Source organism: Coffea arabica, chromosome 3e (genome assembly GCF_036785885.1).
Source record: "Coffea arabica cultivar ET-39 chromosome 3e, Coffea Arabica ET-39 HiFi, whole genome shotgun sequence".
In the NCBI taxonomy this organism is placed as follows: Eukaryota; Viridiplantae; Streptophyta; class Magnoliopsida; order Gentianales; family Rubiaceae; genus Coffea; species Coffea arabica.
Genome location: NC_092315.1, coordinates 42,356,434 through 42,370,777, shown reverse-complemented (window position 1 = coordinate 42,370,777; position 14,344 = coordinate 42,356,434). Strand labels below are relative to the sequence as shown.

General features: G+C 40.5%; 1 protein-coding gene across 1 annotated transcript; it reads right to left on the bottom strand.

Annotated features, from left to right (window-relative positions):
* Positions 1-12,230: 12,230 nt before the first annotated feature.
* Positions 12,231-13,604, bottom strand: LOC140038525 (uncharacterized). Its single transcript, XM_072083906.1, has one exon. It carries the CDS (start codon positions 13,602-13,604, stop codon positions 12,231-12,233), a length of 1,374 nt encoding a protein of 457 aa, XP_071940007.1.
* Between the last annotated feature and the right edge of the window lie 740 nt (positions 13,605-14,344).

Here is a 14,344-nt window from a genome sequence, read left to right as displayed (position 1 = left end):
AGAAAATGGCCAAAAGATAATTGTTAGATGCTCATATTCTAATGTACAAAAGTTGCGCTATCATCTTCGATGCCAATATCATGGACAAGATCGGATCCTACCTTAACTCGTGCACTACCCCTTTGGACGGTACAAGAAATATAAACGTGCAAGTCTCATTGGATTACATATCTGAGACACAGGGTGATTTATTTCTAACGTGGGATTCCCTATGTGGCATTCCCTCTATGGTTGATACATGATGCCAGTTTATTAAAACAAGTAAATATGTGATAACAAGAATTAAATGTGACTTAAAGGAACCCTTTTCATATGCCAGGGTAGGCTTAAAATGAAGTGCAATATTATGGCATTAAAATGCAATAACTTGTAATTTAGACGTGCAATAAACTATCTAATTAGATGGGTTCTTAAAAGAGTACCATGCCATGACTCTTATTGTCTAAAGTTGGTGAATGTACAATAAGAGAAAACAAAGAGAGTTTAGTACAACAAATAACACATAATAAGTTAGAGCAAGAAAATGATACAAAAAATGTAAAGTAAAGAAAGAGGGGTAGAATCCCTCCCCTCGTGCTTGGTGTTCCTATTCGGGTAAGGTTGACTCTATCCTAGGCAATTTCTAATATGGATGCATAAGGTTGGACTCACTAATGCATCTAAACTTGATAAGGTTTCAGGCTCCCAAACCTTCAGACCAAGAGGCGAAGGGTCATCAATCCCAAAGCATTCGGTCGGTGGCTTGAGTGATTCCTTAGGTATCGCTATGGGCGCAGAGCACACCATCCGCCTACCTAAGGAAATTGACCTTAATCCTACAAGTAAATGTGGGATGGCGCCCACGAGAAAAAAAAAATTGGATAAAAGTAATGCATGCACGTATGAGGTGCTTCCTTTTGATGGGAGGGATTATAATCATAACACGCGCGAAGGCTCTAAGGTGATATTCCCCCCACCCAAGATGCAAGCACGATACAAGCGTATAAACATAAATGAATGAAAGTAAACAAACAAATCATCGCATATACGGGTATAAAGAGACGATTACTTGTGTGAAAATGCAAAAACCCTAAAAAGGAGGAAAAAGAAAAAGTAAAAGAAAAATGCAACCTAATCATCCTAATGTGATAGGTAGAAAAGTTAAATAGAGAAAATAATCGACTAAATTAAGTGTTCAGACTCTCTAAATGTCTCCAGTGGAGTCACTAGCTGTCACGCCCCTTTTTTTAAAGAAAAATAAAATTACGAGTTATAAAAATGAATTTTTGATTAATTTTGAGTGAAAAATGAGTTTTTGATTGAGAATAAATAAAGAAAAGGGGTCTAAAATAGGACTTAAAAGTGCGACGATTTTTGCCCAAAATAATAGTGTAAAAAGGGTTTTTAAGAAAAAAAATAGGAGTCGCCACTTGGTATTGAGTTAAGATACACCAAATTACCTAAAAATGAATTTTTAAATAAAAAAAATAGAGAAAACTCTTTTTAGGTGACTCCAAGTCTTCAAAAAATAAGAGAAAAGGGTTCAGGAGTCACGGTTGAAGAAAGAGAAGGCAAAGATAAAATTCAAAACACTTTTTCAACCTAGCCAAGGCTGGTTGCGTGATTTAGTCAAAAATTTTCTTAATTTAACCTATAAACTTATCACATTTGGATGTTACTAGACCTAATGAATATCGGGAGGGTCGAAATATCTTTTCAAATATTAATTGGTGCAAATCACATTAATTGTGATACCCAAAATGATTCTTGAAGTGGTCACGAATATGCAAAGAGTGAGACTCGAAGAAAAGAAAGAAAAAATTATAATATATAAATATACGTGACCTAAAAAGAGGAATGCAACATAACGGGTACGGGGACTAAGGTTTTTGACTGAATTTTCCTTTTTATAGAGGAGATACGAGCGTGTTAAGGCTAAGAAACCATACTCGTCTATTTCTCATATTTGAAGGTTATCCCCTGACCTAATCAAGCAAATGCGCTAACCTGTTTCTAATTTTTCTTAAATGGAATGCAAATCTAAATGTCATGTTTCGCACATAGGGATAAGGGATATACATATAGAGAAAATATCATGCAAAATAGTAAAGATCCTAAAAGTAGTAAATATGCATGAAATGTAGTGATTGTCACGCAAGCATGTGATTCTAACGCGTGGACGGTTTAAAGGGTCTAGCATTGGTCTAACCCATTTCTACAAATCTCTACTAGCGTTGGACTAGTGAGAAATCAGGGAGAATGACTACAGTTAGCGTTGGACTAGCGTGGTGACGTTATGCATTTATTGTAATTAAATAAATCATATAAAGTATAATTAAAGCAAGCACATAGAGCACATAGCACGTAAGCATAATATCTAGATGTAAGTCTTCTAAGAAAGCGAGTAAAACACTTAAATACATAGGCATGCAAGCACACAAGCAAACAAACACACATGAGGACCTAACTATTACATTTGGGGTTCTAACTATAATCTAAGGGGGAATTCTTAAAAAATAATACCCTAACTATTACATTTATCTAACTAAATATATTTTAGCAAAAATTAAAACCTATCTATTACATAGGCTACCTAAACACATGTCTTGAGCACCTATCTATTACAATTTGGCATTTTAATGCCTCTCAAATTATCAAAAATTAAATAAAATAAATGAAATTTAAAATGAATAATAATAAAAATAATAATAATAAATAAAAGAAAAACACTCAAAACATGTAATTGCACATAAAACACGTTGGAGCACATAAAAGGAGTTTAAAATAATAAAAGAGAATACCTCCCTTGAAGTAGTGATTAAATGGGGTGAAATTGGCTCTATTTATGCTCCAAAATGTACAAAATGATTAAGGCATCAATTTAATTATAAAGCAATGGAAATAATCATGAAATCTACGAATTAAAGCACTTAAATGAAGTATAACTAACAACTAAAGAAGAAAGAAAAACGTGTATTTAAGAAATCAATACTAATAGGGACTTAATTGCAAAAAATAAGAATTTTTAGGGTTAAATTATAATTATTACAAAATTTTATGGTCAAATTAAAAGAAAAATAAAGTTTAGGGACCTATTTGAAATTAAATTAGAGACCTAATTGAAAGTAATCAAAAAATTTTAGGGTCATAATATAACTACTTAAAAGTATGGGGACTGATGCGCAATTTTTGGATCTGAGTTGTCCAGAGAATGGTTTGGGCTATCATTCAATCAATTTCCTTATTTCGGTTGGGCCAAATCCTCCAAAATCCAACATCTGATGAGAAACATACGGGCCAGTCTATTGTTTTATCCTAGCAAACCCAACTAAAAGACATAGGCTCTGTCTCCTCAAGCCCACATACAATAAGCTTCTTAGCCCAATGATTTAACCCAAAAACAAGTTTTTTTTTAATATTAACCAACCCAGATGGATCAAACATAATAGGACGAAATGAAAATAATTGGAATAAATGACAGGCGTCGAACCTATGCAATAATAAATACCTGCTCAAACAAAATATAATTTCTATAGATAGTAATAAGCAGGGTCGAATCCACAGGGATTGGGGATAATTTATTTCTTTTAGAGTCCGAAGTATGGGGGGTTTTTGGAGAATATAAAATAACTAATTAACTAACTAATAAAACAACTAATAGAAATAAATAGAAATTAATCAATAACCAATATGACTCTAGCCAAAGGTACAACTTTTCAGACACGGTCCATGCAACTGATCATTGACGCAAAGATAATTCAATTACTTATTAATAGATTGGTTATAGTTGCCATACACGCGATGAACAACCAGCCTTTTCTTAATTTCTTGATAGTTAAGGTACGACCATTAACTATTTCTCTAACCAATAAATAACCCTAGGTACGACCATAGGATTTAATTACTCGATTGCATTAATAATTAGAAAAGTCCAATCCTAACCAACAAACACGCTACGAGGGTTTGTTTAAGTTAGATCATACGTTTCCCTAACATGAAATCAATCACGCTAGTCGCCACTGGTATTAATCAATTGAACAATTACGGATTCAATCAATTAATTTGGCATTAGATCATTAGGTTAATTCGAATATCGGACCCTTGACATTCAAATAACATAACAAGCATAAGCAATTAAATCAGGAAACGCACAAATACTAATAAATAAAAGAAATAAATAAAATAATTAGATCTCACAGATGTTCGAAACCGAGTCCTCAAATTGACCTTCGACTAGGAAAACTTAGCCACGCCTCATGAGAAAATCTCCAAATAATTTAACTGAGATCCATGCCATCAAAGGAACCAAGAAAGAATAAAACTAAACTATGCTAAAAACTCTTTGTAGCCTTTCTTCCGGTTGTCCTTATATAGCCAAAAGGAAATGACTAAAGCTATCTATCCAGTGGTCCCCACGAATAAGGAACAAAAACAACTCTTTGCACGTTTGTTTCCTTTCAATTCAAATGGCTAATGCCTTTCTTCTCTCCGTGGTCCCCGCACAAATTGAGAAAGGAGTGTACATAAAGTGAAGTTCTCTGAAGTCCTTTCTTTAATTTCCTCTTGATAGTCAAACACTTCAACACTCCTAATCCGTAAAACAGAAATTCAGTCCGCGTATATCACCATGTGGGCCAGGTCTGTGGCTTATTTGAAGTCTCAATTATCTTCAGAAAGTCCCTCCTTTTTTGTAGTTTTCTGCTTCACTCCCTGAAATTGGGTCCAATACCAAATATAAGTAAATATTAATAATTAAAACAATATTTGGCAAGGATAAAAGGGGAAATTAACAATAAAATTACTAACAATTAACACCCTATCAATTCCCCCCACACCTAAATCATGCTTGCCCTCAAGCATAAGAACAACAATTGAACACCAAAAATTCGACAATGGCTATTGCTCTAACTATCATATTGCCAAGATATCCAGAAAAACATATATCAAGCATCACAGTTAAGATCCAAAAAAGATCACTCCGGTTAGCTTCCCAACAACCAACTTCTCCAATTTAAAGCAAACTAATCTAAGCAAAAGGAATGGTTGCTCACATTTATCAGCAAATGGTCCAACTATTAATCCAAATCTCAACATTAACCCATAGATCGATAAGCTGACTTTAGATACACACTTACACAACCTTCACCTTTTTTATCACGCTTTTCTATTTTTTTATTTTTTTTTCGCTATATTTTTCTTCTTTTTCAATAATAACAAAAGACTTAGTTTCTAGCCATTAGAGCCTTTTGACGCGAACTCCAACATTTGATAGATGGAGGAGCCCAGTTACTCAGCGCCAATCGCTACGGGACCACGCACTCATAGCAATCACTACCTTTTGACGCGAGAATCGACACTTTAGGTGAAGATCCCCGGTTACTCAGTAGTGATAACTAGCGGAGTACAGTCACCTCTTATTTACAACCATATAGCACAATAACTAAAAATAACATAAAAATAACAGCAGCCAGCCTCAAATTTCAAACATGGAGAACTAAAATTAATAATTGGACCAATTCACATGAAGAATGCCAACAATCATTCCCTATGCCTAGAAAAGTTAACCAAAAATTGAAAAAGTTAAGCAATTATTGATATTCACCAAAGAGATGTTCTTGAACTCAACCACATCAACTTGATAGCCTTTCATTACTAAAACTGGGCAATATCAGAATTAGAGACAACAATCCAACATTAAACTTGGTATTCAAATAAGACCTGATCACGAATAAAAGAAATAAATGAAAAGGAGATAAATATCAAACTAAAAACAAAGGAAAGACACCTAAAAATCGAAAACTGGAAATATTAGCACCCAAACTGATCCCCCCACACCTAAGTCACACATTGCCCTCAATGTAATAATGTAACAGCAAAAAGCAAGGAGAGGGGCAACGGTACTTCCCTGTAGTCGTCAAAACAGGGGTGGATCGGGCGCGAACTGAGGAGCAATTCCCGCCTGTTGCATAAATGCAGCCAGATTTTGCGCCATGTTATGCAAGTTGATGCCAATGTGGGTCACGCGAGTCTCCAGTTCTCAACGGTGTTCCGGAGTTGGGTCCAATCGTCGGCCGATGGGGCGGTAGGTGGCGGAGCGGAGGAAGACGGGCCAGGGTCGCCGCCCTCAGTGGAAGCTCGGGCAAAAGATGACCGAGGGGGAGGTCGTAGCGGCCCCGGTGGAACTACCTCCCAACCATTGTCGCCCTCCCGAACTAAGCCCATTTTCTCTAAGCATGGGATATTCAAAGGCTCCATTTGACAGACTATATGCAAGTTATGGTTAGAAATATCAAGTACATGCAAATTCATAGCCAAGTGAGTAATGTAAGACCCAAGAATCAAGGGGCGCTTCTTTTTAGGTAAAATGGACTTGAACTGAGACGCGAGCCAGCACCCCAGATTAACCTTAATCTTGTTATGCATGCACCATATAAAGAAAAATTCGGGCTTAGACAGAATGCCCGAACTATCTCGCCTACCCGAGAAACTATAGGCCAAAAAAAGGTGGATATAGCGAGAGGTCGGGTCCTTCAGATAAGAACCCTTAGATAGACAGGGGTCATAGTTATCCCTGTCTACGGACATCTCATCCCAAATATAGCGATAACGGGAGAAAAACGGTTGGACAAAGTCACATGCACTCTCAGCATATTCCCGAGACTCGGCATATGTAGGATCAATAAAACCAAGGGTCAGATTGAAGTCGGTTATGAAATGGTGGAACTCCTGACCCATTAAACGGAAATGAATGACATCAGGGGTAGAAACTGTGTAACCAGTGGGAAGGTCGAATTCAAATGTGGCATAGAACTCCCTAACTAACTCAACGAAGGCTGGGAGGTCAGTAATACGAGAATAGGGGAGCCACCCAATGGCCTCAATCAAATCGTCAAAACGAACTCGAATATTTAGGAGGCCCAGCGTGGCGGCGTCCCGATAACGGCATGGAATAATCCGTCGTTCACAAGTCTCAGCATATCGCCGCTTGTCGGCTGCCCTGGTGAAGTCCAAATGACCCCCAAAATGTGCAGGGTCAGAGATATGGATGCCTCTTTGTCGCCCAAGACGAGCCCGCCTCCCAGAGGAGGAAGGATCGTGCGAGGGGTCAGAGGCGGGAATGGAATGCTGGGGTGGAGGGGGCTGAGAGGTCCTAGGGGTCCTAGACCTAGAAGAGGAAGACTGTGGTCTGACCATGGTAGTTATCAGGTGACCCAATCAAGAGAAAGCACAGTGCAAGCAGCCTAGGCTATAAGAATTACCCCAACAAGACAGCAAATGCAATGGAGAATTATCGGAGGCTCCAAATGAGTTCAATGCAGAAACAAAATAGTTGAAAAGTGCAATACTACTCCAAATATTCCAAGCAAGTCAATTAAAGGCAACCAACTTCAACAAGCAAATGCAAACGGCGCATTCATATCCCAATTCAACAAATAAACGCAGGAAAGTAGCCACCATACTAGAGCACAGCTCCCAATAATGCAACAGAACAGCAACTCAAACAAACTAGGAACTGTGCTAGTGTCTTAATAAATCAACAACTTTCAGCAATTAGACACAATCGGACCCAATATCGTAACAACTGTCTCCAATTGGACAGTCAATTACCCACTTCAACCTGCTAAAATTAGCAAGTGACCAAAGAAAATGGCAACTCCAGCAACAACAGTTCAGAAGTTGGACAGAAACAACTCAACCACAAATGCCCAGTAGTCGATTAGGCAACCAATAACACAGGAGTAACAAATACTATGTAAACTACCCTCACCAGTACCACTGGTGCATGCACAGGGAAAATTGAAATCAAATGGCCAACCCAAGACATGTGATAAAGCCAAACACACCAATCAGTACCACTGAATGGCAGAGAGTACCACGGGACCCAATTGACAAGTAACTCCCAAATTGCCCCCAACAATTTCCAAACAAATAAACTGGCACAAAAGTCATCAAATTTTATCCCCTAGATGCAATAGAAATCTCAAGTAGTCAAAACCCAAATAATATTCAACAATATAATCAATACCAGAGAGCACCCCCAAATGGGGTAGCAAATAAATTAAATTCCACCCAAAATTAACCCCAGAAAATAATTAAGCAAATAGACAGAGCAAAAACCCCCTCAAAAACTAAATAAACAGGCAGGTAGAGTAAAGATTCTCCCCAAATACTACCGGTTGAGCACAAAATTTACCAAATAATCAACAACCAACCACAGATATACCACAGCACCCAAACAAGCACAAAATTTCTGTCCTCAACTAGCAAATCAAAAAACTGGCATCAGCTAATGAAAAACTAGTACTCTGGCCTCAGCTACTTAGCGACTGAAAAAAAAATAAAGAAAGAATTCACCAGAAGTTTGGAGTAGGCAGTGGGTGCTAGTGAAGAGAGCAGGGGCAGCAAAGAGGTGGAGAAATTCACCGCGCGGGCGTCGCACGCGCACCTGGTCTACTCGCGCGAGGAGGAAACGCGGCTGTGAAGTCGCGCCTGGGCTCGCCTGTGTGCGAGCTGCTGCCTTGGTGACCGCGCGCTGTGCTGCTGGAGGCGCTGTTCTGGTCGCGCGCGGAGGAAGCTGCTGGTGGACTGGCGGTGGAGCTCGGAGCTTGGCGGCGGGCTGGAGGGGGTTGAGCAGCCGCGCGAGGAGAGAGAGATGGGGTGTTGGCGGCACGCGACTGGGGACGCACTGAAGCAGGCGGCGGCGTGTGAAGAGTGGCGACCCGATGGACTGCAGCAGCTGCGGCTGAGCTGGACGTGCGGCAATGGAGGAGAAAGGGTGGTGTGGACTGCGCACGCGGGCTGTGGCGGCGAAGCTACGGTGGCCTGGAGCTGCTGGCAGCGCGCGAGGAGGTTGCAGCGTGCTGGTCAGCGGCGGGTGAAGAAGGAAAGAAAGGGGGAAAGAGGGAAAGCAGCGGGGAAGAAGGAAGAAAGAAAGAAAAGAAAGAAAGAAGAAAAGAAGAAAAGAAAGAAGAAAAAGAAAAGAGAAAAGGGAAATTTTTTTTTTTTTCAAACATTACTCTAATGTAAATCGTCCAAATTGGAAAAAATTTTTTTTATATATATATTATTATTATTATTATCTTCTTTTTTTTTGTTTATTTTTCTATTTATTTTTTTAAATTTTTTTTCTTTTAGGGTTTAGAAAGAAAATAATCTTTTCTTTTTCTTTTAATATAAGTAATAATAATAATAATAATAATAATAAATAATTTTTTTTTTACTGCAAAAACATGGTTTGGGTCGTCCAACACCGCGTGGGCACGCCAAGATTAGTCTTCGTCCTCTGGTCTCAGAAAACACAAACACCGCGTGGGCACGACAAGATTGGTCTTCGTCCTCTGGTCTCAGAAAACGCAAACACCGCGTGGGCACGCCAAGATTTCACTTCCTGGTCATAGTGGAGGAGATATTAGCATTGATACTACCCAATGGAGAAACGACAAAACGAAAGAAATAAGCAATTAAAAATAATAAAATCAATATTCGGGTTGCCTCCCAAACGAGCGCCTTTCTTTAGTGTCTTTGGCTAGACACAACCCGTAATTCGCTTAAACCAAGCAAATCGGGTCCTCTAAATGCATCGTCTCTACCCGTTCAACTGGAGCCCCATCATAATATGGCTTGAGACGATGACCATTCACCACAAATTTCTTCTCCGTCCTTAGATTCTGGATCTCCACTGCACCATAATCAAAGACATTAGTTACAACAAAGGGACCGATCCAACGAGAACGTAACTTACCTGGAAATAACTTCAACTTTGAGTGGTACAGTAGAACTTTTTGCCCACATGCAAACGTTTTCCTAGAGACCTGTTGGTTATGAAATATATTATTCTTCTCCTTATAAATCACAGCATTCTCATAGGCTTCATTGCGAATCTCCTCCAATTCTTGTAACTGTAGCTTCCTTTGAATTCCGCCCTCTTCGATGTCCATATTGCATTGCTTAACCGCCCAAAATGCTCTATGCTCGAACTCGACAGGGAGGTGACATGGCTTCCCAAATACCAAACGATAAGGGGACATGTCGATTGGCGTCTTGTACGCCGTTCTATATGCCCATAAGGCATCTTCAAGTCGCATGCTCCAATCCTTCCTATCGGGGCGAACCATTTTCTCCAAAATTGACTTGATCACCCGATTTGATGTTTCCGCCTGACCGTTTGTCTGACGATGGTAAGAAGTGGAGACTTTGTGCAAAACACCGTACCTCCTGAAAAGTGCAGCAATCGTCTTGTTGCATAAATGGGTACCCCTATCACTTACAATTGCTCGCGGCATCCCAAAGCAGACAAAAATATTAGATTTGACAAGTTCTGCAACCACTTTGAAATTGTTAGCACGGGTGGGCTTTACTTCCATCCATTTCGAAACATAGTTTACGGCAAGCAATATATAAAGAAAACCATAAGACGAAGGAAAAGGACCCATAAAGTCAATACCCCAAACGTCAAAAATCTCAACAAAAATCATTGGGGTTTGGGTCATTTGATCCCTATGAGAAATATTACCCACTCGTTGACACTTATCACATGACTTACAAAACGAGTAGGCATCCTTAAAGAGGGTCGGCCAATAGAATCCACTCTCTAGAACCTTACGAGCCGTCCTTTTTGGTCCAAAGTGACCTCCACATGCAAAAGAATGACAATAAACTAAAATAGATTGGAATTCATTTTCACTTACACATCTGCGAATGATTTGGTCGGCACCACGCTTCCAGAGGTAAGGGTCATCCCAAATGTAAGATTTCGCGTCACTCCTTAACTTGTCCCGTTTTGCCTTAGGCCATCCTGCAGGAAACTTGTCAGTAACTAGGAAATTAACAATATCTGTATACCAAGGCAAAGATAAATTAACAGAAAATAAATGTTCATCGGGGAATGTTTCTCTCAGTGGGAGGTCGTCTTCGGTGACTTGTACTCTACTCAAGTGATCTGCTACCAAATTCTCGGCCCCTTTCTTGTCTCTAATCTCCAGGTCAAACTCTTGTAGCAATAGTATCCACCTTATAAGTCGTGGTTTTGCCTCTTTTTTGGTCAACAAATACCGTAAAGCTGCATGATCAGAGAAGATAATAACTTTAGTACCAAGTAAATAGGACCGAAATTTCTCTAAAGCAAAAACTACAGCTAAAAGTTCCTTTTCGGTGGTCGAATAGTTCAACTGAGCTCCGTTCAAGGCTCGAGATACGTAGTAGATAGCATGGGTTGCCTTCCCCACTCTTTGACCCAGCACCGCGCCCACTGCATAGTAACTGGCGTCACACATGATTTCGAATGGCAGGTTCCAGTCGGGCGGTTGGATAATAGGTGAGGAGATTAATAGCTCCTTCAACCTATCAAACGCCTTCTTACATGATTCATTGAATTCAAAGGGCACCTCCTTTTGCAAATGTTGGAACAGGGGCGCTCCAATTTTGGAGAAATCCTTTATGAACCTCCTGTAAAAACCTGCATGTCCCAAGAAAGAACGCACTTCCCGCACACTCGCAGGGTAAGGTAAAGTAGATATAACATCTATTTTCGCTTTATCAACCTCAATACCCTTAGATAACATTATATGACCCAAAACTATCCCGTGCTCGACCATAAAATGGTATTTTTCCCAATTGAGCACAAGATTAGTTTCTATGCACCTAATCAGAATTAATTTCAGGTTATCTAGACAATTATCAAAACTTTCCCCATAAACACTAAAATCATCCATAAAAACCTCAATAATCTTCTCAACATACTCTGAAAAGATACTTACCATACAGCGTTGGAAGGTAGCAGGTACATTGCATAACCCAAATGGCATCCTTCGGTATGCAAATGTTCCAAACGGGCACGTGAAGGTAGTCTTCTCCTGGTCCTCGGGGGCGATAACAATCTGGAAATAACCTGAAAATTCATCCAAAAAATAATAGTAAGCTCGACCTGCTAATCGCTCTACCATTTGATCAATGAAAGGAAGGGGAAAGTGATCTTTTTTCGTGACGGCATTCAATTTCCTATAATCTATTCACTGCCGCCACCCGGTGGGCTTTCGAACTGGTACGAGCTCGCCCTCTTGATTTGACTCCACCGTTACCCCTGCCTTCTTCGGGACCACCTGTACTGGACTCACCCAGGGACTATCTGATATAGCAAAGATTATCCCCACATCCAGCAGTTTCAGGATCTCTTTCTTCACTACCTCCATCATAAGGGGATTCAATCTCCTTTGAGCTTGCCGGATAGGTTTAGCATCCTCCTCGAGTCGAATTCAATGCATACATACCGCGGGGCTAATTCCTTTGATATCGGCGATGGTCCATCCTATCGCCTGCTTATGGTTCCTCAAAACTCGAATCAATTTGTCTTCTTGTACTTTTGATAAACTCGCGGAGATGATTACCGGGAGTGTCTCCCCCTCACCCAAGTATGCATACTTAAGGTGTTTCGGCAGCGGTTTCAACTCCAACACAGGTGCCTGCACCACAGATGGAAGTAACCTTTGGTAAGATTCAGGTGTAAAAATGGGTGCGAGACCATACCTTATTTTTGTGGTTGGCAACGTTTGCAACGCTCCAATCACACATTTGAACTCTTCACTCAACTCTACTCCAGACGCCATATCTGACTCGAAGTGCCTGGTCAAGGCGACTTCCAACTCATCACTGTCTTCAATTTCAAAAACTTCTCGTACAGCAGGGTCAATAACATTTATAGAGAAAACAGAGCCAGCATGTAATTCTGAAGGATATTTCATGGACTCGAAAATATTAAAATGAACAATCTCACCATCAAATTCCATAGATAGGGTGCCCTTATTTACATCAATTTTAGTTCGAGCTGTGCTCAAGAAGGGTCTTCCTAACAATAAAGGTGATGGGTCGTGGGAGTGTTCATCATCCATATCAAACACGTAAAAATCAGCAGGAAAAACCAATTCATTAATTTTTACTAAAACATCCTCAATCAATTCGTCAGGGTATGCATTGGTTCGGTCAGCCAGTTGGATTATTATTCCAGTGTCTTTCAGAGGTCCTAATTTCAAAGAAGCATATATAGATTTCGGCATGACATTAATTGAGACTCCTAAATCTAACATAGCCTTTCCAATCAAGGTATTGCCTATTCTACAAGGAATAGTGAACATACCTGGGTCCCCGCATTTCGGTGGAAGCTTTCGTTGCAGGATTGCTGACACATTTTCCCCCACTACCACTGTCTCATCTCCCTTCAACCGCCTTCGGTTGACACACAAGTCCCTCAAAAATTTTACGTATCTGGGTACTTGCTTGATCGCATCCAGTAGGGGAATGTTGATCTTCACCTTGCGAAAGATCTCCAGGACTTCTTTCTCCTTGTCCTGCTTCTTTGGTTTTTCTAACCTGCTAGGAAAGGGAGGTGGATTACTCCTAACTGCAATGATTGGATCCGAGGTTACCTTTGGATTTTTGGTGTCTCCGCCCTCCTCTTCCAACTCTTTCTCGATTCGTTCCTCGTCCTTGTCCTTAGGAGTCACAGGCTCGGGCCCCTGAACTTCCTTCCCGCTCCTTAGGGTCATTGCGCTCACGTTCTTCGGATTTAATTCAGGCTGAGACGGCAATTTACCTTGGTTCTGGGAATCCAAACGATTGATGGTAGTAGCCATTTGACTTATCTGATTCCTTATGTCTTGCATTTCGGAGTCCGTTCTTTGCTGATTTTGAGTAATGGTTGCCTCCGTCCTTTGCTAATTTTGCGTAATGGTTGCCATCATTTGTTTCATCATCTCCTCCAAATATGGACCAGAGCTTGGGGGCGGAGGTGGTCGGGGTTGGTATTGCTGCTGGTACCCTGGTTGCTTATTTGGCACGAAGTTAGACTGCCTGTTCGGTGCAAAGTTGGGCTGCCTATTTCCTCCATAACTGAAATTCGGGTGATCCTTCCAGCCGGGATTGTACGTATTTGAGTACGGGTCATACGGCCTTCTTGGCGCAGGCGCGTGATCAGCCATGTTCACCTGCTCTGCAGTTTCTTCCTGAATCATTGGGCACATGTCTGCAGAGTGACCCATACCAGTGCAAATCCCGCACACCCTGGCCTGAAATGCATTCCCTACAGCCAGTTGCCTAGCAAACGAGGTCAACTCAGTTAGCTGCTGCTGGATAGAGGATGTCTCTATCTCATTCACCTTGCGTATTGGAACATCCTCTCTCGTACCGAATTGTTGTGAATTCTCTGCCATCCCCTCTATTAACTCCCGTGCTTCCCGAGGGGTTTTGTTCACCAGTGCCCCTCCACTTGCAGCATCAATTATGTTCCTATCTCTGAAAAGGAGCCCCTCATAAAAATACTGAATGAGCAACTGCTCACTTATCTGGTGCTGGGGACACTTGTGCAACAAGTTCT

Bases quoted from the DNA above. Each gene is read 5' to 3' on its own strand.
- LOC140038525 (XM_072083906.1), bottom strand. From the start codon at position 13,604: ATGGCTACTACCATCAATCGTTTGGATTCCCAGAACCAAGGTAAATTG.